Source organism: Culex quinquefasciatus, chromosome 1 (genome assembly GCF_015732765.1).
Source record: "Culex quinquefasciatus strain JHB chromosome 1, VPISU_Cqui_1.0_pri_paternal, whole genome shotgun sequence".
In the NCBI taxonomy this organism is placed as follows: Eukaryota; Metazoa; Arthropoda; class Insecta; order Diptera; family Culicidae; genus Culex; species Culex quinquefasciatus.
This window is the reverse complement of record NC_051861.1, coordinates 3,461,300-3,488,632: the sequence shown is the minus strand read 5'-3', so window position 1 is coordinate 3,488,632 and position 27,333 is coordinate 3,461,300. Positions and strand designations below refer to the sequence as shown.

The 27,333-nt window shown below is 41.0% G+C and overlaps 2 protein-coding genes across 3 annotated transcripts in view; one reads left to right on the top strand and one right to left on the bottom strand.

The window, feature by feature from the left end:
- Positions 1–27,333, top strand: part of LOC6032691 — a 79,796-nt gene that overhangs the window by 2,877 nt on the left and 49,586 nt on the right. The window lies entirely within an intron of this gene.
- On the bottom strand, positions 229–27,205 carry LOC6032688 (PDZ and LIM domain protein 7). 2 transcript variants are annotated; one of them, XM_038249848.1, is made up of 4 exons: positions 26,771–27,205; positions 13,003–13,154; positions 1,452–1,618; positions 229–1,232 (listed from the first exon to the last, which is right to left on the bottom strand). In XM_038249848.1, the coding sequence occupies exons 1-4, from the start codon at positions 26,918–26,920 to the stop codon at positions 835–837; spliced, it is 867 nt and encodes a 288-aa protein (XP_038105776.1). In that variant the 5' UTR covers positions 26,921–27,205; the 3' UTR covers positions 229–834. The 2 variants fall into 2 exon arrangements, with proteins under 2 accessions (XP_038105776.1, XP_038105775.1); XM_038249847.1 differs by lacking the exon at positions 26,771–27,205 and having other exon boundaries at positions 13,003–13,528.

Below are 27,333 nucleotides of genomic sequence, written 5' to 3'. Positions count from 1 at the left end.
CGAACTTAAATTTTACTTCAAAAATAAAAGTAAAAAACATATTTTTTTATGATTTGATTTGATACAAGTTATGTTTAAAGTGTACATGTTTTTTTTTTATTTTCACATTTCTTTAATTAATATTACTTACCATCAGAACTCTTTTTGTATAAATTTATTAATTTTAATCAGGGCATCTAAACAAATATATAAGTAAAGGATATTTCAATTAACACAAACACGTTTCTGTTTGTCTTTTTGTTAAACAACCACATTTTATTACTCAATAATAGGGATTCTGGTAGAAGTTAAGTACATTTCGCTAAACAATTGTTATGTTGCGAAGCAACGATACAGTTTTATATTTGGTAACAATAGCTTGATAAACACTGTTCACAGCAAAATAGAAATAATAACAACAGAGATGTGAGCCGGCATTTCCACGACCTGTATTTCTTCCTCTTTTTTTTTCTCCCATCCGGTTAAATAAAACAATAGAACACTTTAATCAAGAAGGGTTCCACAGTAAGCTTCTCTCTCATCAAACCTGTTCCGTGCTGAATAAATAAAGTGATTAAATAATAAAATATTTGTTTACTCGTTTTTTTTGTTTTGTTTCTTTTTTTTCGAACTTTCTTTCTTCCCTATTGTTCTCTCCTTCAGTGTCGTGCCTTTTGTATAAGTAATGTGTACGTGTCGGTGTCAGTGCGCGTTTTGTGTTAGTGTGATGTTTTGTTTCTTTGTGAGTGTGTGTGTGTGCGTTTAATTATTTTAACATAACCTAGCTAATGAATTCGCGTCAATGTATTTGGGTTAGTGTTGATGTATGTTTTTTTGATGATAGATCTCCTCCCTCTAGGGTTCCTCGAGGATCGTTTTGGATCTGGTGGCCGACACGGAGATTTTGTGGGAGATTGAATCGTCCGAGGTTTCACTTTCGGTGCGCTTTCGTCCCTTGCCGTTCTTCTTGGAGCGCTTCTTCTTCTTCGGCTTCGGAACCGGTTTCGGCTCTTCCTCTTCGTCGTCGTCGCTCTTTGGCCGCGGTCCCGACGGCAGGGACAGCATCATGTGCTCGATGTGCTTCTGGCGCTCTTCCGGCTTGGCCTTGGTTTCGACCAGCAGTCGGCGGATGTTCTTGATCAGCCGCTGGTGGGGCGCGTCCTTGCCGTACACATCCGGTGGAATCGGTGGCGGCGGCTGCTGCCACACGATCGGATGCCACACCTTGCGCTCCGGCGGCTGAATCCAGTGCTCTGGGGTTGGTTCGGGGACGGAACAGGCCAGAGAGAAGCGGAGCAGGTGTGTGAGAGAGAGAGAGAGAGAAAAACAGAAGGAAACAGTGTTAGTGTACAGAGGATTAGCCATTGCGAAAGTCGCAGACAAATGTAGTTCTAAAATGCACCACCAGATGGGGTTGATTCGACACCGATTTGTCCATTTGTCTGTGACTTTGCGGGTATTATTTTACGTACCACGTTCGGCGTCGTCGGAGGGCTTGTGCTTGGGGGCGTGGGGATTGTTAGTGACATCGGAGCCGTCGTTCGGGTCGTTACCTGCGAACGTGATCTCGCGGGTCTCCTTCGGCTTCTGCTCGGCGTCGGCCGCCGGCGAGTGGGGGTCCTTGGTTTCCTCTTCGTCCCTAGGTGAAATAAAACGTAAAATTATTGGGTAATTTTTGATAAAATAATAATAATATTTTTTAAAAGTTCTTTTAAACACTTTTAAAATTCATTTTTAGGTGATACATTCGCAACCAGTTAAACACATTTTTTGAATTGCTTTATGTGCACCACTTTAGATTTTTATTTTGCCACACAGCTAAAAAAGTAGTAATCCAGCTGCGTGTAAAATAAATATTGCATTATTTTATGCAATTTTATGTGATTTTAAACCCTGAAATATGTAGCCCATCAGTATGGGAAACCTACTTGACCGAAATGTAAAGCTCATATATGCGTTATAGTTTTTCATCAGTCTGATGGCTGAGCGGGCTAAGGCGCCAGTCCTTACTGATGGTGCTGGGTTTGAATCCCGTCGGATGCAACTTTTTTTTGGTTGCAAAAAATGTACATGCAGTGTGTAATATTAAATGTTTATTTTGACGAAGGTGATGTGCATGCTTTTGCATGCGATTTTACCATCGGATTTTTTGCTGTGCATTTGTCATTTCATTTCATTTCATTTTATTAGGTTGCTTTAACAATTGTGGCAAATGGGCAGTATTCATGATTGCTGAGAGTCGCAGGACTCTCGCCCTTTGCTATTAGTAAGTATCCAGCAAAGCAAAGGGTATAGCATGCATTTAATACTGTCAACTCCCATTCGGCTGTGTTCTCGTCGCTGTCATGTTGTAAACTGGAGCCGAGGGAGGTCCTGTTGTGAATTCTAGTTGGAGGTGGTCCGAAGATCATTGAAGAAGGTAGAATTCGCCATCACCCAAGACACGAAGGCACGAAGGATAGACCATGTCTTGGGGGTGAAAGGATGATAGGATTTAGTGATAATACCACAATTTTAATATTTGTCTTTCTCTTATTTCAGAGGATGCCTGTTCTGAGTTCTAAGTGTTGCAGAAGCCTTCCGCTCTACATAATGGAGCCTTCCTTCTATCATTTCCTGTATTTTGAAAAAGGTGATGCGCCGAATGTCGACATATAGTTTATCACACTTACTCCATACGGTGTGAGCGTGAAATGCTGTATGTTTGCAATTGGTGCATTGGCTATTTTCAAAACAGGCTAGATTTTTCCTATTATTTTAAGATAAAATTTAGTAAAATCTATCCATCTATTTATTTTGCTATTGCTATAACTTGTCCCTTATCTCACAAACTTTAACTACTCTATTCTTAAATCTTGGAATCGCAATACATTATTGTAGAAATGTAACTGCTGAAAAAATTTGGTAAGAAATTTGGGCATAACTGTTATTAATATGATTAAAGGTACGTTCAATCTGTTTTACTATATATATTAACTATTCTAGTTTGTTTGTCCTGTCCCATATTTCACAACTTCAGTTGTTATCTTGTAAACTTCTCGTTACAAGTTGGTAGTTCTGTCTAGTTGCAAAATAAGGTTTCTTTATTCTTTCTTTATGTGTTAGTCTGTTATTCAATGTTCGATTTTATTTTACATTGTACTTATCCCATTTTTTCTCTTTTTCTCTTTCATGTACCTTGCGAGCATACGATGACCAAAAAAGTCATTGTATAAGCCAACACACGTGTATTTTTCACAAAGCCGCGAAACAGAACAAGTATTTTTATAAGTGCGTGAATAACAATCGGTCGTTGAAGCTCAAAAATGTGAGAACAATATCGCGCCGTGGTTCAGTGATAATAAGGCGAAGAAAGTAGACGACGATTCCGCATGAAGAATATAGCGGAAATTATGTGTTAATTGCACAATGGATGAAGGTTTGAAGTTGACACTATCAAAAGGGAATGGTAAGATGCAATAGTAATATTGCTAGGTTTGATAGTGTCAAAAGGTAAGATCAAGGAATAGGGATTATATGAAACTATATTGTCATAATTATTGTATTCACTGAAATATCTCCCTGGGCTTTGTCATAATGAGTGTCATAGGTTTGATGCTTGTTTGACAAAGAGTATGATTTGATTCGATGTGGAATTAAAATCGAAGTGTTCAGTATATTGCTGAAGCTTCCATTTTTACACATGGACACCACTTCATGCTGCGAGAACCCACTTTGGCGCAGTCTCAGGGCTTAATCGATGGCCGGTAAGCTGTCATCGAGACAAGGAGGTTCTCCGATAGTGGAAATATCACATTTGTACAATGAACCGGTACATATGTGATTTTTCCCTATCTTAATGTGGGTGTCAGGTTAGGATGCGGGTTTCTTAAAAAAAAGTTTTTGTAGAATTTAGGATTTTAACTATAAATATCAACTTTTTATACTTTGCCTTTAGTTATTTAGGGGCAAAATTTAGTAGTAAATTTAGTAATTCTGTCAGAATCGGTGATTTTCATTTGAGTAGCATAAAAACCATTCTGATTTGTCAAAATTTCCATAGAGTCTCGATCAATCAGTAGTGGAATGATATCGGACTAAATTCGTTGATCTGTTGAACTAACGGTTGTCGGATTATGATTGTATCGACCATTGTTGCGAATTGAGGATCTACTGGAATTCTGACGATCAAATGGTCGTCTCTTTTTCAATTCACGACTTGTAAAATATGAACTTTTAATCTATTATTTTGTTTTTGTTTTTTTTTTATTAGAAGCCAGACATGTTTTAACAGAAACTTTCTTGATTTTTTGGCTATTAATTAAAATGTCGGGGGTTTGAGATAAAAGTAGCTTTTGGATAGGTTACTTTAAACCTTGTATTCAATTCAAGTTAGGTAGTTATCCGCAAATGAATATTTGGACTTATATGAATAATTGAACATTTTGGACTTATGAATAACACACAACTGTGCATTTATTCTAGAGTCAGATCCATACAGCGTCAGTGTTTATTTGGTCGAAGTGTACTAATTCATTGGCAGATCTGATTCTAGTTGTAATGTACGACAAGACTACTGACGGACGTGACAGGACGAGGGCCCAGTTTAGAGGTTTCGACATCAACGATGTGCGGCTGGATTACCCTCCCAAAAAAAAAAAAAAAAAAAAAAAAATTATTGTATTCACTGAAATATCTATCCGCTTTCTACCCCCAATGTGTCCTGCACTGGGGTGCCTGGGGTAACTTCGAGTTGACCTGGGCCGCCCGAGGAATTATGTCGTAGGTGGTTCGTGTACTTCTCACTCACCTCTCCTCGCGGCAAGGTTTTCCGTAGGTCTACACTCGAACATGCAACATGGGACAGCATGAATCTTCAGCTGAAGCCGGACGAATGTATTCCGAAATTACAGAATTACAGAAATTACAGAATTTTATTAGGTTGCTTTAACAATTACATTGGTGCAGTTGTTATCCTGAGCTGAGATATGGACTACCTTTCAACAGCTGATTTGTTCAAATAGGGGAGAGGGTTTACTGGTACTAAGGAGAACGAATTGGACAGAGAAGGAAAAAATTGCAAAAATACACAGCAAAAAATCCGATGGTAAAATCGCATGCAAAAGCATGCACACACTGCATGTACAATTTTTGCAAACACAAAAAAAAGTTGCTACCGACGGGACTCAAACCCAGCACAAACAGTAAGGACTGGCGCCTTAGCCCACTCGGCCATCAGACCGATGAAAAGTAGGTAGGATAATCGCATATATGAGCTTGACATTTCGGTCAAGTAGGTTTCCCATACTGATGGGCTACATATTTCAGGGTGTAAAATCACATAAAATTGCATAAAATAATGCAATATTTATTTTACACCCACGCCCTTTACATGCAGCTGGATTACTACTTTTTTAGCTGTGTAACCTTCGATTTTGCCATTTTTAAGGCTCAAATTGTCTACAAATTTAACATTTGGACTGGATCGAATCATACGATTTCAGTATTGTCTTGATATGAGTAATTCTCTACGTTTTCGACGGTCTGATTTCAACTGCGTGTAAAAGGCCTAAGTGTAAAATAAATGTTGTATTATTTGAAGAAATTTTATGTAATACTACACTCAGGTATATGTAGCCCATAAGTTTAGGAAATCTACTTGACTTAAATGCCAAGCTTGTGTTTGCGTTTATTCCTCACTTGCCATTGGACTGATAGCCGAGCGGACAAAGGCTGGTCTGAAGGATGGGTTTGAATCCCGTCGGTTGCAACTATATTGTGTATTTTTTTTTCTGTTTGAGTATTAAGACACGGAATCCTGATTACAAGGACTATTGTATCGTGTTACCCATTTTTACTGTTATTAAGCATTCCAGATCTATAACACAGTTCCTATTGAGAGGAATAGTGCTGTTCAATCCAGATGCTGTAAACTCCATTCCTTGTGCCTTGTGCGCTATGTATTGCTAGAACCGCGGTGACAATTTTTTCGTGTCATTTTTCAAGCTCTTCCCAGCAGCTATTATTTGCCGCGCGGGGTCTTGTAAAGACAATTGTCTTTTTGCGGTGCTACTTTTGCGGTGTTCCCTTTGCTCTGATCTGGACAAAGCGACTGGACTGCAGTGCAATACCGATCGGCTGGGCATTATTTACATGCGAAGACACGAGGAAAGTATTTTGGGAAGAGGCGCAAAGGAATATCCCAAGATTGATCACATGCTAGAAGAGCACGTGAAGCAACCGTTTTATACTCATACGGTTGCTGCTACCTCTGAACTTAAACCTAAGGCTGCCACCCTGAGAAAAACCCATGACTTTCCGCTTATGAGGCGAAACCCGTAACCATTCGGCCACAGGAGGTTGGCAAAAACTATAAATTCAGTTACTTTTCTCCCAAAGGTAATCTGCCGTTCTACGCATAATTGTCCATTCAGGAAAGTGCAACTGAGAAAAAACGCGATTGAAATTTTTCGACCCTTTTTTGTGTTGCTAAGCATACGATAGGTAAACAAGACATAATACTTCGTAAAACTGATAATTTCGTGATAGAAAATACATGGTGGGACAATTATGCGTAGAAGTACAACGATGGGACAAACGGACTTGGTGTTGTTTTCAACGATTTCCGAACAAAGCACTAGATTTTATGTGTTTTTCGAAAAGTAAACGTCAAACTAACCTAAAAATGACAAAAAGTCAGAATCGACCAAAAATTACATAGGACAATTATGCGTAAAACGGCAGTAATGTGCAAGCTTTTGCATGCGATTTTACGCTCGGATTTTTTTGCGGTGCAATTTTCAACATTTTTGTAGAACTTTAGAATTGCAAACATTTTTCTAGCATCTAGATTTTAATAAATCGGCTGTACTGTCAAGTAAATTTGGAACATGTTGTGCCTTAGCTCGAAAGAAGCCTTTTTATGTAAATATACATTACGGGACCATCCATAAACCATGTGGACACTTTAGGGGGACGTTTGTAGCTTTCCACGCTCCATACAAAAAGGTTTTTTTTTTGTATAGAAATTGTCCACGACGGAGGGGAGGGGGCGGGGTTGAGATTTCCAAAAAAAGTGTCCACGTGGTTTATGGATGGTCCCTTAACAGGCCGTTAAAAATATTTTTGACAGTCGCCTCTCCCCTTCCCTTCCTGCATTTATTTTTAAATTGTTGACATTACTTTTTCAACGGTCACTTAATTACTACACCCAGAACTGGGCATCGGCTTACGAGAGGATAAAGCGCACGATTCGGTAGTAAAATGGTACTGTGTGCGGACGGAGAGATAAATTCGAAATTACCGAGAGTACTTTACTCATGGGTTCAAGTTCAAAAAAAGTTCATCTATCAAAAAAAGTACCGGTTCCGAGACTCGAACCCAAGACCTTCGGCATATTGAACCGTGCCTTTGCCGTATGGGCCACCATGGTTAGGGGACTAAGTGGCGGTCATTTGTCAATATAAGCCACTCAATAGGATGAACTGTTCCAATGAACGAATGAACACGTGAGAGGACTATACTCTCGCAAAATAGCACTTTCCTCACGTTTCTTTTCGTGAGGACTATCCCCTTGTTCTTTAACTTTGGGTGTACGTGCTTCACAAGAGAAAGTTGATCAATTTCAGTTATTAAAAGTTAAATATCATATCAAAAACATGCTTCAAAAATACCAATTTTATAATTGTAGATGTAATTGAGATTTAATAAAACCCAAATTATAAACACCTTAGTTCAAATAAATTTTAAAAACAGAATGCTTTTAGATCTTGCAAAACAATGATTAATAAACTTAGGCAAAAACAAGCTAGGTTACGTCCTATTGAAAAGTTAGGACGGAAATTTTAGCTAAGTCGGAGAATTTTGATGATGCGAGTTTACAAGAAAACACAGTCCAAGGTCAACAACAAAAAAATGCAATGTTTATTATCTAGAACCAAATCTTTCAGCTGTTCACACGTGCCCATCTGTCCACCAAAAATGGGTGAAAATTTTCCCGAAACGCAATAAGTCCACCTCAGAGTCGATCCGGTGGGTAATAAAATAAACCACCCACCATCGAAAATCCTGTATAAATATTTACATCTGGTCGGTCACAAACAAGACAAACAGATACAGACAGACACAGCACGTCGACTCTAGTTGTTCTCTGTGAACCTGTGAACTCTTCTCGGGTTAGTTTTCAAAACGTCCTAAAAGCCAAACCCCTCAAGTGGAGAAAAACGATGAACAAGTTTTTGACCATTATTTTAATTCTTATTAATATGTAAGAGGGTTTCAAAGGCATATGTTTAGTCAAAATCATTGCTTTGACTATAAGCTATGGTAGCCATATCAAGTGTATAAAAAAAATTAGCTATTTATGTGTGTTTTAGCCTTGTTTTATCACACCAGGTTGATTCGACCTTTTAAATGAGCAAATTGTTTCATACGTCCCTGTACTTGGGACTTTTTTTGAGTAAGAATGACAATACAACCATTGGCAAAATTTATTTATTTTGTGATTAAAACACATTTAAATCAAACATTCTAATTTTAAACATCGTTTCAACACCCCCCGCAAAGAGAGCAGTCGATGTTTTGTGTTTTTGGAGGAGTTTGAGAGAAAACATCGCAGAGGAGAAAAGTCCAACTGACAGATTTTATTCTCCCTCTCTCGCGTTGGCTCATACGCCAGCTGAGAGCACGAACAAAATGACGAATTACCACTGATTTGTTTATCTTTCCTTCAGTGGTCCATAGGACCTCGGTCCATAGGAGGCTCGGGGTTCCTGGAGTTTTCAGAGGGCGTTTATGCGTGATAAGATGGATGCGGTCATTATAGCTCGTTCCTGAACAGATTCTGCATCTTGATTTTGTGTTGATTCCGGCTGCCACACAAAATGATGATTTTGGGGGAAGCTAGCCGTCTCTGCCGGAATAAACGACTGAAACTTCGTTTTGCTGGCTGGCAAATTGGAAAATATTCTTCGCGCATCCTTTAGGTCATATAATCAGCGCAATGTATTTAACGAGATAACAAATATTCATCTTTTTTCGTAAAAACTCATGGGCCCACAATAATTAAGCAATTATTATTGAACTTACGTCCTTTTCCTATGAGCGTAAGTACATTTTTGAAATTACCAGTACTTACGACCTTGCATCACCAAGGACGTATGTGACTTCTCCATATGAAAAGCACATTCGACGTTTTATATGTGGGCGATATTTTTGTTTAAATTAATTTTTTTGGAAATTCTGCTCGAGTGGATCGTTAGTAGTGTGTTAGAAGAGTGCAACCGTGCCAAAAACTAAATTTTGAACAACTGGCGCTTACGACCTTTTGAAAACTAACCCGAGTCTTCTTCTTTATTTTTTTTTACGAACTTGCATTTATTTTTTGTTCGCCGGCCGTTTCGTATTTCTTCTAGAGAGGACGACGACCAACCAACCAAAATGAATTGCGAAACGATCGTCAGGCGGTTTGAAAATAGACTGTGAACGATCGTTTTTCCACTGTGTGTTTTTTTCTTTTTACGAGATGCTTTTCGAGATTTCAAGCCGGTCGTCGCTCGTCAAAAATGTGATAAATTTGACTTTTTTTGATTTTTTTTTTCATCGAAACACGTAATTTAATCTTTAAAGATTGTATCAATATATTTGACAAACTCTTAGAAAATATGAATGGGTGCCCCGAACAGCTGATCCAGTTCGCCAAGAAAACCGTCTAAATTGTCACCATGTCACGTAATTTAACGGACAGGTGTGCTTGTCTACTTCAGTTTCTAAGCGCCAAGCTGTCTGGTTTTGCTTTTCCTGTTCACCTGTTGCACGTGACGCCAAGATGTGCGCTACAGGTGGGGGATTGATTCCAAGCTGCTCCCTTTTCTTCCCTCTCTCCTTTTTACCTTTTGATCGGCATTTTTCTAAACAACATATACACCTGTTTGTGGAAAGTGGCTACCAGGCGAACAGAAACAATCGGAAAACTTATTTTACCCTCCTCTCGCTTTCTTTCCAGGTTAACGATATTCTCATGCTGGAAGGGGTAAGTGCTGCGATTGAAGTTGTTGTTTGGGGGATGGCGATAAAGCTGCTTCCACCCTCGCAAGTAGAATTTTTGGGTGAAGGGAAGAAACGGGGGAGTCTCTTTGACAAAATAAAATCGGAATCGGAATTTCGAGTGTAATTTTTATATTTCCCAAGAGTTCAAAAATTCACAAGGCTAATATAAATTTAGTTTGAAGTTTTTGTCTCTGTGGTCAAAGCCGAAACACATATGTTCGTCAAAGATTATGTTCTCATACACGAATGTAAAACTTTTCAAAACAAATATAAAAGTAGATTCTTACTTAGCAGATTAATTCTATAGGAACAATTTTTTCAAAATCTTGTCAGAATGTGAAATTTATCAGTTTTAGTATTTTTAGAAGAGTTGTTGCAAATAGAAAGGGCCAAGCAAAATAATGTAATGGGCCAATGTGGAAATGTAAACAAAGGGCGTATCCTGCTCACGTCAGTAGGTGTTTACGTTAGGAGCTGGATAGACTTTTGGTTTACACTTCGACAATGACCCTATTAAATTGTTGTGCTAGAACTTCCCAACTTTGTGGATTTTTTTTCTCAAGATTGTCGAAGACACATAAATTTTGCCTCGCAATTTCACCTGCTACGACTTATTTTATCAAAACAATCAGAGCAAATCCTAAAAAAAAGTTTTTAGCGTAGCAATTCACGGGTCTAGTTTTATAAAAAGGTAATCTCTTTGGAACTTTTAAGGAGGTATTAGACTATGACAAACAAACTCGCACTTTTTCGTGTTTGAGAGTTTGCCAAACTCGCAAACTTGTTAGCGGCAAACTCGCAAACATTGCAAAATCAAGCAAAACAATGTAAGTGGGCCAATGTCGAAGTGTAAACAAAGAGTCTGTCTGAGTTTTTTAGCATCTGTAGTGCTCCCCTGTTGAACGCAACCTGGTGCATTAAATTTAAGTTGTACTTTTTCGAGATACCCTAACGAAATTCATAAATTGTCCATGTAACTTTTCCCGTTGAATCTGATTCTGCCTTTTTGACTTCCTCACCTTACTGAGGAAAGGCTATAAAATCACTCGAAAAACGAAATTCTTAATTTGACCTCCGAGACCCACCTTATTGTCTACACAGCAAAAAAAAAGTTGAATTTTGGATTGTTGAAAATTTGGCAGGTTGAATATTACTCAATTTTTGAGTAATATTACTCAAAAAATGTGTAAAAATGTGAACCTGATGAATATTCATCAGAAACTGATGAAAATTTACCAATTCCTGATGTAATATTACACATTTTTTTGCCACAAGTTCTGTCACCATTTCCTGATGAATATTACCATCATTTTTTTTTCTGTGTACATATCGACTCAGAATCAAATTCTGAGCAAATATCTGTGTGTGTGGTGGGATGCTGATAAAAAAAATGTTCTGGATTATCTCGGCACTGGCTGAACCGATTTGGACCGATTTGGTATCATTCGATCCGTCTTGGGGTCTCATAAGTCGATATTGTAAATTTAAAGTTAAGTTAAGTACTTCAAAAGTTATGATAAAAAACGATTGTAAAAAGGGTGGTTTTGTAAGAAACCCCGTCATGTTATACATTTTTAGAAAGGTAGAAAGGTCAAAAGACTTTTCCAACGAGTTCAAAAGAATGAAGATCTGACGACCCTATTAAAAGTTATAATCACTTAAGTGTTATTTATGAGCTTTTTAGAGGCCGACTCTCAGATAATTTGATGAAAACGTTGTCCGGATCTATCTTGCGACCTGACGTTGGATAGGTAATTAGAAGACCTTTTCAACGAGTTCAAAAAATTGAAGATCTGACAACCCTATCAAAAGTTACAAGCACATTAGTGCCCTGAATTATGAAAATATGACTACCCAATCTGATGGTATGAATAATGAATCAAGTTGATAGAACACTGAAAGGTCCGCCCTTTTGTATCTCTTTTGGATAGCATTACCCTCTAAATATGAGGAAGGCACCAACCACCTAAGGGTGGATTAAGTCACGTTTTTTCCTTTAAATGAATCAATCAGTTAATCTGTCATGGAGATCAATAGAAAGATAAATATAGTTATAAGTTGCCATCCCTTCATCATTCGAAAGCAAACATAAATGTTTGGATCTGCATTTCTAAACAAACAGCTCCACTGAATTCAAAAGTTCCTGAGTTTTTTTTTTTAATGGTCCTATAAACTATTGTTTTCCATATGTTTATAGGGCCTGTCCAAAGAAAAAAAAATTGGTCAATAAGTTCTTTTACACAGTGAAAGTAATAGCAAATTCCAGTTAATGAAAAAAAAATTCCTGACAGTTGATACTGAAAAAATATTATTGTTAAAAATATGTTAAATACTTCCCAAAAGAATAAATATCTTGAGTTTTTATTAGAGGTCTGGTAAACATTTTTTTTGATTTATGGGTGTTTTTAAAACCGCCTTGAGTCAGGGGTATTGAAAATTTAGAAATTTTTTTTATTGGACATTTTCAAACAAAACTCTAAATATATTATAAATATTTTTCCTGTTGAAGGTCTAATAAAACATTTGCTCGGTATGTATTATCTAATAGTACTTACTACTTAATCTTCAACGTGCAATACGTCAAATTATTATATTTAATAAACAATTTCTAATCTTTCAACATCAATCGGTATGGTACCCTCTTGTGTTCTTCTTTTATCACGCCCAGGGTCACAGCAAAGTTGTTCCTCAATCATCCGTCGTAATCAGGCCAACGGGCACAAAATTTCGAAACATCCACACATACATTCACGTTCACATTTTTTTCTGACCGTGCTTGCAATTGTCGCTCTGTCCTATCACAATCAGAGCGCTTCAGAGGAAAATAAGTTGATATAAAAATTTCGCTTTTTAAAAATAACCTCTTGAACCACATTTTTCTTCATTTTCACGCTCACAATAAATTCACACAACACACACACTTACACATTTGATTCAAGTGTTTTAGGCTGTTTTGAGGTTTAAATTACGGTCGGTATTCCAGGAAACAATTCTTACTTGGTCACCACGAGTTGCAGCTGGTCGGCGGCCTGCTTGATGACGGATTCGGCCGTGGCCAGGCGCATCGCCGACGCGTCCGCCCCATTGATCGTGACGATCTGATCGCCCAACTTGAGGCCCGCCTTGGCCGCCGCGCTGCCCTCCTTGACCTGGTCCGGAATGAGAAAGCGTTCACGGATGACCCGCACGGACAGATCTTCGGTGCCGAACGGAATGATGTTCCGCTTGAACTTGGGCCGCTTGTAGTAGTCGGGAGCATCGTCGCGCTTTCCGTGGACTCCGGTTTCGGTCGTCGTTACGTCATCACCGGGTGTTCCCTCCTGTGGCTCTCCATCGGCCAACTTCGGTTCCTCGAGGGCCATCTCAAGTTTAGAGCTTAGCCAAACAGTAGGCTATCAAATTCTTCCACCCGCTTGTATTACTTCTCGAAAAGGACTAAAATCCGGAACGATCTCGGTTTCGGCGGAACGAGGATCAAGATGTGTTCAGCTGAACAATAGACGCGAAACTGACCCGAGATCCCGGGACCCATCGTCGTCGTCGTCGTCACCCCACCACCAAGAGTTTGCTTCAAGAGCGGCGCGGATGGATGGGTTTTCATATTTAAAAAAAAAAGATCGTCTCTCGAAATTTGTTCAAGTAAAATTACCAACACACACTGCCAACCAGCGTGGTCTGTTTAAGTCTGAGAAATATTTTATATCGTCGTGACGTCAGAGGGGAGATTGAAGATCAGTACCGGCTAAATCACTTCAAGTCGGCGTCAAAATTAGTTTTGCATTTCTTTGCGTAACGCTTAATTTCCCGAAAATTTTAAAAGCAAATATTATGACACAACTCCTCGGAAAAACAGCTGGTCTACTACTTTGGGTGTCTAAATTTAAATATCATAAACATCATCAGTGTCACGTTCGATCAGTGTGTTCAGACCGGCGTGTGCTCCCGCGTTGACCGGCTGGTTGGTCAGTGCGTTGGTTATACGGCGCTAGTGTCGGCCGCCGGAGTGGTTGACATAATGGTGACGGAACGTCGCGAGACAGTTTCCGCACACTTATTGTCGTTATTGATTGCTTTTATTTTGAAAATGCAAAGCAATGCTTCAAAACATGAAGAAACTCAATATTTTTAATTATTTTTGGCAACGAGAATTATGTAGTACTCTTTCGACTTTGCTGATTGGCAACATTTGTCTAGTTTGGGCAATAAAGGTAAGAAAATACGAGGTTTTAGATAATATTAGTCATTCTGGTCATGTCAATGACATAACCACCTGTGCTTTAACACATTAAAATAATTATAGGCATAACTCAACTACATTTCACTTCGGATAATTAAATCGTTAGGGTAAAATATGACCCTAAAACACTCTAAAGTAATTTGCATCTGGTGCATCTGGTAATGCAACACGCAATCAACCACTCAAATTCGACTAAAATTTGATTTTAAAATTGAGAAAACAAGCTATACCTATTAAAATGTTGTCCGTGTTTCGATTTTTCCGAAGTTCTCAAGAAACCTTCGGTGAACGTCAAGATATTTCAGGGAAACAAAAATGGAGTTAAATCGAATTAAGTATTTGGCCCTTTTAAAATGTATGATTTTAAAAATCTGAAAAAAAAACTACTGCTTTTAGAAGGTTGTGAATATGTCATTCGAGTTTTACTTTCTAACATTAAAAATCAGATCAATAGTTTCCAATATATCATCGATTGACAATTGAAGGCTGAATGAGTAGAACCACAGACAACAGACGTAGCGGCTAGAACAAAATAATTTAAAAATCGTGTGTAAAAACATGGCTGCCAATCACACTAATCAACTAGCGCCATCTATTAGCCTATTGCCACTCTCTAAAGCAGCCATGATGGTTTTCTGAGAAGGTGTGTTTGAAAATGCATCACACTGAAATATAAAAAATATGTTTTTTTAATTATATTTAAAAAAAATGTGAATACGTAAAGATTAAATTTTTATACTTTAAAAAATTTATCTAACTTATTTATCTACGCGATTTTAAAACAGTTTAAACTATTTTTTTAAAATAATATAATCAATCTTAAACAAAAGTATAGCTTGATGCTTTTCTCAACACAGCAACCCCTGTAGCACTTGAGCTGTCAAATTCTCGATGGTTGTGTTTATAAACAAAACCAAAAAAGAAATTGTTTTTTTCTCAAAAGTATGCGACGAGACAGGCACCGACAGCAAAACCGTCCCCAGACCTCCTGAGGTACCATCGGAATCTCCCCGCTGTACTCAAGAAAATGTTGGTGTGGCCATTTCTGGGCAATTAGTGAAATTAAAGCCACCTCCGGGGTGCAGCAGGCTAAAAACGAGATGATTGACCTTGTCTGCGAATTGGACTAGACGAGGAGGCTGGTAACAGATGTGGTGAATTAAATATGGTTTGAATAAGAACCCAAATTTTTATCGTGGTTTATTTTTCAGCAATTTTAGTCGGAGAAAGATGAACTATCGTAACCTCGGCATGGAGATAAGCTATCGCTGGTGTGGTTGAACGGAGCAGGAAGTGAATCCGTTGGCAACTGGAAAACTCGAAACCCGAACCCGACAAATCAGAAAAAAATCGCGAAAATTCAGAAAAGTGTCGATGGCTTGACGGAGGGCCTCTCCCCCGCGGTTATTTTCTTCAGTGTGCGCTTGAACGTGTCCCGGAACTTAGCTGAAATGACCGTTTGCTCTCCGTACATGATACAGTTGGAAACCAACGATAGACTAACTCTGCGCTGGTGGAACTGCTGCACGTGTTGATCGGTGAGGTCGGTCCTGTTTGTTGGCCAACCCGTCTGTACGAATTAGATCACCTGCTTGAGCACCGGATCTGCTTTCGTTCCGCCTTGGACCATCTTGAACGTGATAGGCAGATGCGCCAGGGACTGCTTCACGATGTCCTGCTTGCAGTCTTCGAGTTCGACCGCAGCGATGACGTACTCTCCGTCGTGTAAAGAAGGTGGACGAAGATTTTAATAGTGTAGAAGTTTTGTAAAGGTAGTAAAGTACATTTTAAATATGTTTTAACAAGAAATGCTTAAGGTTTATTCATTGAGAGAGTACAAACTAAGTGTTTAAGGCAGATCCAAGCAAACAGCCTTCCGGTTTCGCTTTCCCCACTTCCTTTTCTTTTGTTCAGCTTGTTTGCGCTTGTGACGAACTTCACGGAGGAATGCCTGGATGAGAGTATTGATGATGTAGTCAATAAGACGATCGAAGCACCGACGACAAATTATTCCTTCAAAATCAGACCATTTCACATACGCCCTTAGCCGCCGTTTCACGTTCCTGCGGTTCTCGTACAAAAATTTCCGAAATTTGCACTTAAAGCTGGCAAACACAAGGACCACGATTTCGTACAGAAAGTTGTTGGGAAGTGTAACAGATCGTTTAGAGAAAGTGGCCTTAATTTTGCAAAAAAGGTAGTCGTCGTTATCGGCCACAGTGGCCTCTGTTGTAACCAACTTCTTGCGGCATTGTTGATGAGGGAGTGCATGAACTGCAGCACCTGCTATGAACACCAACGCATTCATTTCTTTGGTAGTCGTTTCGAGGTTGGTGATTTCGTTGACAGGTTCAAAATCGTAGTTGAATTCAACCGGGTCTTCAAATGGAACATCCTCCATGTCTTCCTCGCCGAGAATCGAGACGCACCCATCGTCTTGGCAGTTTTTTCCTGATACTCCTGTGTTGTTACCAGCCTCGATTGAGCCGTATTTGAAGGCACTCGCAAACTCGAACGCGTTCGGTGCAACGTTGAACCCGCCTCGTCGTCGTACTTCCGAGAAAAAATTTTCCAATTTGTCTTGATCCAACGGATTAGTGCACAAATATCCATAGTCGCTTCTCAATTTGTTCCATATCCAAAGTATTGCGTAAATGTTTTGAATCATTCCGCTCAAATAGGGTGGGTTTCGCTGGGAGCTCTTCAAGGTTTTGGCTGCTTCCTCGGCCTGTTTAAAGAAATTCATAGTTCGCAAAAGTTTGATTGATTAAAATTTCAAAATATACCTCTTCAATGTTGAAACACGTGTTGGGTACGAAATACATATTTTTCAACTTTTGAAGAGCGGCACGCATAAAGTCATGATGGATTGAACCTTCGGAAATTGGTGTTCGGAATGGCTGTAAAAAAAGAGGGAAAACTTTCAATATTTCTTTTTAAAATAAAACAAATAGTTAAAAAGCATACTTTTCCGACCGAATCCGCATACTTTTCCTTGGAGTTCATTACGTCGAACAGTTTGTCGTGAAACTCGACGAATTCAGCTGTGTGCAGGCACTCTTCGGTTAGATCACCAGTTTGCACGTAGTATCTGATTCCACCGCCAGTCGATGCGCTCAAAACACGCACAGCCAAGGCCACGTTCATGCTTAAAAACGGCGGGAGGAACAGGCTTTTCTGAGTAAGTTTTGGGACAAGTCTCAATGCTCCCTCCATGTCCTTATTGTATAATTTTCGAATGTGCGAGAACGAAGCGATCTTTCCATCAAAAACTGCGTTGTACTTGAACAAAGCGTTTCTAGCGTTCTTGATTGTATGGGGAGGATCGTAGATCACTGCTACTGGCTGATCGTCGATGTTAAGCAATGGGCGGTCGCGCTTTACACCAGCTTCTCGGCACATTTTTGTGTTCGTGCTGCTCTGATCCATTGTAACAGAAATCGGTCTGAGTCCAATTTCCCGGAGGCTCCGTACTGACTTCTTCAAGAAATTCAACTGGGCTTTGCTGTTCATAGTGTTGTGTGCCAGCACGTACCCAAACGGCTAAAAAAGTATTTTAATAAAAATTATTAAATTCCCAAAACAAAACTATTATTACTACCTGTTTGTACTGTCGGTAGACACCAGATGCCATAACAACTACGGCTTCGGTCGCCAAACGCTCCGGATCGTTTCGCTCAATTCTCCTTCTCACGCCATCACACGGGAAGCCAAAGAACTCGTCTTTTTTTGCCGAATATGTCAGATCCGCACGAATGGACATGCCGTCTATCGCTACACTCACAACTTTGTCACGGGGCTTCATCTTCTTCGTCCGTTGTCCCATTTTGCGCACGATCGTCCTGTTAATGCCGGCGCCCAACCGCGTGTCCCGGTTAAACCGGTGAACAGTGGTCTTGTGCGGGAGCGTCAATACATTTGTTTTTCTCAAGTGCCGATACGAGCGAGGTCCGTTTAGATAAAGCCCTGAGGCAAACTTTATCGTAGCACGACTATACCGTCTGCCATGTGCGGACTTGCCGGCATTTCGCAACGTGTCCAGGATTACCGGATTTTTTCTTGCCCGCCTACCCAACTTTTCGTCCTCAGATGAAGCCTTCTGGACTTGCTTCAACTTTTTCTTCAAATTACTGTTCTCAACTTTCAGTCGGTTCACCGTTAAAAGCCTCCTCTTTGATGTTTGTTCTGAGACGAACAACCGACGGCTCGTCCGTTTTCTCTTCTTCTTCTCGGTCTCGATCTGGTGTTTCGAAATACGCAGCTCTTGCTTCAGCTGTCTTCGATCTGGAGTTGTTGGGTCGTCAATGGTCAGTTCCGGTTTACAGTTTCCTTGAGTTAATGTCACATAGTTATCGTAATCACTGTCATCGATATGCTCAATTTCATCGAATTGGGATTGATTTGGTGACAAGGCAGCGTTGATCGCCGACGACGAAGCGAGATATTCTTGGTTGAGCATCCGGTTGGCGCTGCAGTCCGCTTCGAGCTCCGTGTCCTTCGTTTCTGAGCAGAACCCGAGTTGGTCACACGACGCGTTTGCGTGGGCCAGCAGCAACGAAGTTGGTCTGGGCAGAGTGATCGTCCGGTTAGCGTCGGACTCCGGTTCGATCGCCAAGTCCATGGTTCCCGCGCAGAAACTGGGTGGACAACGTGCATCGTTGATCGCCGACGACGAAGCCAGATGATCTTGGATGAACATCAGGTAGGCGTAGCTGTCCGCTCCAAGCTCCGTGTCCATCGTTTCTGAGCAACCGATCGCTTGGTCGAACTCCGGCTCGATCGCCAGGTCCTTTGTTCCCGTGGAGGAGCTGGGTGGACAACGAGCAGCGTTGATCGCCGACGACGAAGCCAGATGATCTTGGATGAACATCCGGTAGGCGCAGCTATCCACTCCGAGCTCCGTGTCCATCGTTTCTGAGAAACCGATCGCTTGGTCGAACTCCGGCTCGATCGCCAGGTCCTTTGTTCCCGTGGAGGAGCTGGGTGGACAACGAGCAGCGTTGATCGCCGACGACGAAGCCAGATGATCTTGGATGAACATCCGGTAGGCGCAGCTATCCACTCCGAGCTCCGTGTCCATCGTTTCTGAGAAACCGATCGCTTGGTCGAACTCCGGCTCGATCGCCAGGTCCTTTGCTCCCGCGCACGAACTGGATGGGCAACGAGCCGAGGTGACTAGTGCCGGAGATTGGGTCATCGAAATGATCATGCTGGTGGCAGTGTTCGCCGGATTGAACTCCGGGATTGCGCCTGGTAACAATCTGCAATTCATTTTTTTCCAAATTATTGAATGAATAAATACATTCTGCAAAATTTACCCTTTGCTGGAATCATTGCTGTTTTTGAAAGCACGCAGAGGGAAATGATCCGAGCAAACCAACTTGGCCTTGAATGCTCCAATCCCAAACTCCTCCAGAATCGCCATGGCCTCAGGGGATCCACACATCTCCACCCAACTTCTGCATCTGCGGAAATCATCGAATTAGTTTCTTTTAAAAACTCACTTGAATAATTATTTACAATATCTCATCTTTTGGAAAGGTGTAGTAGGATTTGTCTGTGTTAATACCTTGCCGATTACGGCAAGTATAATGTTCACACTTTCGTCCCATTTCTGCAAATCAAATAAAAATTACACTAAAAACAAGCGATTAAAATTTACGTAAATCAACAAACCTGGTGGAAGGAAAATGACAGCAAGCGGAAAGCGATATTTTGACAGCGGGCAATGTGCGATATTTTGACAGCGGGCAATGTGCGATATTTTGACAGCGGGCAATGTGCGATATTTTGACAGCGACGGCAGCGCCACCAATGGATTGCCACAACTAAAAAAACCGTTGCAATATTTTACACAAGGGTGGAATCGAGCCCAAACGTCTGTTGTCTGTGGTTGAACGGAGCAGGAAGTGAATCCGTTGGCAACTGGAAAACTCGAAACCCGAACCCGACAAATCAGAAAAAAATCGCGAAAATTCAGAAAAGTGTCGATGGCTTGACGGAGGGCCTCTCCCCCGCGGTTATTTTCTTCAGTGTGCGCTTGAACGTGTCCCGGAACTTAGCTGAAATGACCGTTTGCTCTCCGTACATGATACAGTTGGAAACCAACGATAGACTAACTCTGCGCTGGTGGAACTGCTGCACGTGTTGATCGGTGAGGTCGGTCCTGTTTGTTGGCCAACCCGTCTGTACGAATTAGATCACCTGCTTGAGCACCGGATCTGCTTTCGTTCCGCCTTGGACCATCTTGAACGTGATAGGCAGATGCGCCAGGGACTGCTTCACGATGTCCTGCTTGCAGTCTTCGAGTTCGACCGCAGCGATGACGTACTCTCCGTCGTGTAAAGAAGGTGGACGAAGATTTTAATAGTGTAGAAGTTTTGTAAAGGTAGTAAAGTACATTTTAAATATGTTTTAACAAGAAATGCTTAAGGTTTATTCATTGAGAGAGTACAAACTAAGTGTTTAAGGCAGATCCAAGCAAACAGCCTTCCGGTTTCGCTTTCCCCACTTCCTTTTCTTTTGTTCAGCTTGTTTGCGCTTGTGACGAACTTCACGGAGGAATGCCTGGATGAGAGTATTGATGATGTAGTCAATAAGACGATCGAAGCACCGACGACAAATTATTCCTTCAAAATCAGACCATTTCACATACGCCCTTAGCCGCCGTTTCACGTTCCTGCGGTTCTCGTACAAAAATTTCCGAAATTTGCACTTAAAGCTGGCAAACACAAGGACCACGATTTCGTACAGAAAGTTGTTGGGAAGTGTAACAGATCGTTTAGAGAAAGTGGCCTTAATTTTGCAAAAAAGGTAGTCGTCGTTATCGGCCACAGTGGCCTCTGTTGTAACCAACTTCTTGCGGCATTGTTGATGAGGAGTGCATGAACTGCAGCACCTGCTATGAACACCAACGCATTCATTTCTTTGGTAGTCGTTTCGAGGTTGGTGATTTCGTTGACAGGTTCAAAATCGTAGTTGAATTCAACCGGGTCTTCAAATGGAACATCCTCCATGTCTTCCTCGCCGAGAATCGAGACGCACCCATCGTCTTGGCAGTTTTTTCCTGATACTCCTGTGTTGTTACCAGCCTCGATTGAGCCGTATTTGAAGGCACTCGCAAACTCGAACGCGTTCGGTGCAACGTTGAACCCGCCTCGTCGTCGTACTTCCGAGAAAAAATTTTCCAATTTGTCTTGATCCAACGGATTAGTGCACAAATATCCATAGTCGCTTCTCAATTTGTTCCATATCCAAAGTATTGCGTAAATGTTTTGAATCATTCCGCTCAAATAGGGTGGGTTTCGCTGGGAGCTCTTCAAGGTTTTGGCTGCTTCCTCGGCCTGTTTAAAGAAATTCATAGTTCGCAAAAGTTTGATTGATTAAAATTTCAAAATATACCTCTTCAATGTTGAAACACGTGTTGGGTACGAAATACATATTTTTCAACTTTTGAAGAGCGGCACGCATAAAGTCATGATGGATTGAACCTTCGGAAATTGGTGTTCGGAATGGCTGTAAAAAAAGAGGGAAAACTTTCAATATTTCTTTTAAAATAAAACAAATAGTTAAAAAGCATACTTTTCCGACCGAATCCGCATACTTTTCCTTGGAGTTCATTACGTCGAACAGTTTGTCGTGAAACTCGACGAATTCAGCTGTGTGCAGGCACTCTTCGGTTAGATCACCAGTTTGCACGTAGTATCTGATTCCACCGCCAGTCGATGCGCTCAAAACACGCACAGCCAAGGCCACGTTCATGCTTAAAAACGGCGGGAGGAACAGGCTTTTCTGAGTAAGTTTTGGGACAAGTCTCAATGCTCCCTCCATGTCCTTATTGTATAATTTTCGAATGTGCGAGAACGAAGCGATCTTTCCATCAAAAACTGCGTTGTACTTGAACAAAGCGTTTCTAGCGTTCTTGATTGTATGGGGAGGATCGTAGATCACTGCTACTGGCTGATCGTCGATGTTAAGCAATGGGCGGTCGCGCTTTACACCAGCTTCTCGGCACATTTTTGTGTTCGTGCTGCTCTGATCCATTGTAACAGAAATCGGTCTGAGTCCAATTTCCCGGAGGCTCCGTACTGACTTCTTCAAGAAATTCAACTGGGCTTTGCTGTTCATAGTGTTGTGTGCCAGCACGTACCCAAACGGCTAAAAAAGTATTTTAATAAAAATTATTAAATTCCCAAAACAAAACTATTATTACTACCTGTTTGTACTGTCGGTAGACACCAGATGCCATAACAACTACGGCTTCGGTCGCCAAACGCTCCGGATCGTTTCGCTCAATTCTCCTTCTCACGCCATCACACGGGAAGCCAAAGAACTCGTCTTTTTTTGCCGAATATGTCAGATCCGCACGAATGGACATGCCGTCTATCGCTACACTCACAACTTTGTCACGGGGCTTCATCTTCTTCGTCCGTTGTCCCATTTTGCGCACGATCGTCCTGTTAATGCCGGCGCCCAACCGCGTGTCCCGGTTAAACCGGTGAACAGTGGTCTTGTGCGGGAGCGTCAATACATTTGTTTTTCTCAAGTGCCGATACGAGCGAGGTCCGTTTAGATAAAGCCCTGAGGCAAACTTTATCGTAGCACGACTATACCGTCTGCCATGTGCGGACTTGCCGGCATTTCGCAACGTGTCCAGGATTACCGGATTTTTTCTTGCCCGCCTACCCAACTTTTCGTCCTCAGATGAAGCCTTCTGGACTTGCTTCAACTTTTTCTTCAAATTACTGTTCTCAACTTTCAGTCGGTTCACCGTTAAAAGCCTCCTCTTTGATGTTTGTTCTGAGACGAACAACCGACGGCTCGTCCGTTTTCTCTTCTTCTTCTCGGTCTCGATCTGGTGTTTCGAAATACGCAGCTCTTGCTTCAGCTGTCTTCGATCTGGAGTTGTTGGGTCGTCAATGGTCAGTTCCGGTTTACAGTTTCCTTGAGTTAATGTCACATAGTTATCGTAATCACTGTCATCGATATGCTCAATTTCATCGAATTGGGATTGATTTGGTGACAAGGCAGCGTTGATCGCCGACGACGAAGCGAGATATTCTTGGTTGAGCATCCGGTTGGCGCTGCAGTCCGCTTCGAGCTCCGTGTCCTTCGTTTCTGAGCAGAACCCGAGTTGGTCACACGACGCGTTTGCGTGGGCCAGCAGCAACGAAGTTGGTCTGGGCAGAGTGATCGTCCGGTTAGCGTCGGACTCCGGTTCGATCGCCAAGTCCATGGTTCCCGCGCAGAAACTGGGTGGACAACGTGCATCGTTGATCGCCGACGACGAAGCCAGATGATCTTGGATGAACATCAGGTAGGCGTAGCTGTCCGCTCCAAGCTCCGTGTCCATCGTTTCTGAGCAACCGATCGCTTGGTCGAACTCCGGCTCGATCGCCAGGTCCTTTGTTCCCGTGGAGGAGCTGGGTGGACAACGAGCAGCGTTGATCGCCGACGACGAAGCCAGATGATCTTGGATGAACATCCGGTAGGCGCAGCTATCCACTCCGAGCTCCGTGTCCATCGTTTCTGAGAAACCGATCGCTTGGTCGAACTCCGGCTCGATCGCCAGGTCCTTTGCTCCCGCGCACGAACTGGATGGGCAACGAGCCGAGGTGACTAGTGCCGGAGATTGGGTCATCGAAATGATCATGCTGGTGGCAGTGTTCGCCGGATTGAACTCCGGGATTGCGCCTGGTAACAATCTGCAATTCATTTTTTTTCCAAATTATTGAATGAATAAATACATTCTGCAAAATTTACCCTTTGCTGGAATCATTGCTGTTTTTGAAAGCACGCAGAGGGAAATGATCCGAGCAAACCAACTTGGCCTTGAATGCTCCAATCCCAAACTCCTCCAGAATCGCCATGGCCTCAGGGGATCCACACATCTCCACCCAACTTCTGCATCTGCGGAAATCATCGAATTAGTTTCTTTTAAAAACTCACTTGAATAATTATTTACAATATCTCATCTTTTGGAAAGGTGTAGTAGGATTTGTCTGTGTTAATACCTTGCCGATTACGGCAAGTATAATGTTCACACTTTCGTCCCATTTCTGCAAATCAAATAAAAATTACACTAAAAACAAGCGATTAAAATTTACGTAAATCAACAAACCTGGTGGAAGGAAAATGACAGCAAGCGGAAAGCGATATTTTGACAGCGGGCAATGTGCGATATTTTGACAGCGGGCAATGTGCGATATTTTGACAGCGGGCAATGTGCGATATTTTGACAGCGACGGCAGCGCCACCAATGGATTGCCACAACTAAAAAAACCGTTGCAATATTTTACACAAGGGTGGAATCGAGCCCAAACGTCTGTTGTCTGTGGTAGAACTGAGAAAAATTCAAAGGTTTTATCAACAACGTCCAAAATGGAAAATAGTAGACAAACTTCTAAGCTAGTCAAATACCGTAAAACGGGGTGACTTTGATAGGTTTGAGATTTTTCCGCAAAATGAAGAGTACAAATTAAATGCGTACGGAATGGTTCGAAACCATACTGACCATGGTAGAAAAGTACTCAAGAAGAACTTTTTATAACATTTTGAAAGGTTTAAAAAGTTAGATTTTGAATTGGAAAATACAATACATTTTCGGATTCTTTGAACAAGGAGAAGGGTAAACTAATTTTGTTAATATTAAATAATATGCGTTTATGAAACATAATTTAAAAAAATCTCCAAATGTATAGGCAATTTCAGTTGAACAAATTTCATATGAAATGTGAAAACTTGTGATTCGTGCTGCGAATTCAGTTTAAAATGTAATATAAATCGATAATTTTATGAACAATACTAGATTTAACGAATTTCAGGCAAAATTCCGACTTTTTAGTAACTTTACCTAAAATTTATAAGTATTTTGTTAAAAAGCCTTAAAACTTAGTTAACTTAATATAAACATTGATTTTTTTTCTTGAAAACTATATCATCAACCTTAGTGATGGTTCGTTTAACGTAAAAATGAAGTTTGACCACCTATAATCTGATTTTAACAGGAAAATCTGTGACTTCAAAGTCACCCCGGAATTTAAAATGAGAATTTTTAACGTAACTATTTTTCTGAACATTATAGAATAATAACTTTTTTCAGAAATAGTGCATGAACTATGTGTGGCCTACCCCAGTACATGTTTTAAAAATAATAATCTTGAGAAAAACCTTTCCAGTTGGGAAATATTCCAAAAATAAATTGAAATCCTATCAAAGTCACCTCGGTTTACGGTACTTCAAATTTTTCCCCCCCAAATGGACGAGGGGAGACACTAGAGGAACAGCATCTAATTCCATCCTGCCTCTAGTGTTGGCATATCAGCACTTTGACGTTCAATTACAGCTCTTAAAAGCGTTTTCAACTGAAATCGAGTGATAAATAGCTCAATAGGAAGGAGCAAGCAAATTTATACTAAAATTGTTAACAAATAAGTTGTTTGAATAGTGAAAATCAGCAAATTGGATGGAGTTGGGAGCGAGTGCTTGACCTGCCAAACATGTAAGAATTTGCCCCGATTTATAAAAATAAAAAAATAGATTTTTTCTGAAAATTTTAACCTATAAAAATGGTTTTTCTCGAAAACAGTGCATTTTTTGGAAGCGTAAATTTTCAACACTTTCTAAAAATTAATTTCTTTTCACTTGACGAAAAACTAAACGTCCACTCTGTGGTTATACCCTTTAACTCAAAACTTGTCATTATACTCTAAAAACAAATATAAAAAAGAAAAGGTTAAAGTTGGTCAAAATCGAGTTTTTGTGATAACAAGTTTATTGTTCCGAATATTCCTAATCACAACCCATAACTTTGCCGATGACACTAAATCTATCAGAAAATAACAATAATAATAATGTACTGTACTGTGTAATGACGGTACTGATGTTTAATGGATTTGACAACCCTTTCTAAATTGATATGTTGCACCCATGACTTGCTTCTTCATATTTCATATTTTTGGTTGTTGCTTTTTTGATCACAGAGAAAGGACTCACATAACGTCAACCAAATCAAGCAAAACAATGTAATTGGGCCAATGTGGTTTTTCACGCAAGCAGTCTATTCTGCTTACGGCAGTAATTGTTTACGTTAGAAAAAAAAAAACAAATGGTTCCAATTTACCAAAACCAATCAACACACTACCAACCACCTTGCATTGATCTCGTAAACATCAAACCTACGCTCTTACGGTAGGTCAGGAACTTCCGCAATCACAGATCCCCGTTCCAATCCCCTCTTTCCAACCTTCTCGTACGAACGAACGAAGCGCCGTCGGGCGCTGACTCTGCGCCAACTTGCACGCAATCTTGCATGCAAAACCGTACCCTACACCACTGTACATTGTTGCATCCTAGGTTATGTCACTGCCCACTGTGCGTGCGTGCGTTCAAACGCACCGATGACGTCGACGTTCTATTTTTAACCATTCCTCGATTCCTCTGGGATTAGAGCCGGGATCGAATGCGACGACGACGACCGAAAACAGATGTTTGCGCGACGATGCTCCCCGCTACTCGCGATCTTCTCACCTGAAACACCGTTATGGGCATTTCAAAGTCGGCCCCGCCGGTGATCCGAAAGCCGAGCGAATTTTCGCCCGTCGATCCTCCCGATGGGCCATCGTTGGACGCGATCGTCAGCACTGGAATATTGCGCTTTTCAATCACAAACTCCGGCATGGTTGAGGGTTTTCGAGCCGATTCGGTGATCTCGATGAACTTGGTTACGTATTCGTCCCACTTGTCGATCGAAAAGATTGAGCGAATGGATGATGGTACAACGGTTCACGCACTTTTGTTTGATTATGATCGATGATCGATGCTCGATCGAGATTTCACACAAAGTTCACTGACCTCTGCGAGGTGTGCACACCTTCTTGAAAGGTGGAATCGTACGATCGCGCGCGCTCGCGTTCTAACTCTGTAGGTCCTAACGGTTCCGAGTGCAAAACCCGTCTGAGTTGCAGTTTGCGATGTCTGGTGGTTGGAAAGTGCAAAGCTCGGTCGTGATCGTGATTCTCGGTTGTCGTCTTCGATCGATTTTGATAAATTTAGACTTGCTCTGTTCTACTCCGTCTGTCTCTCACGAATGG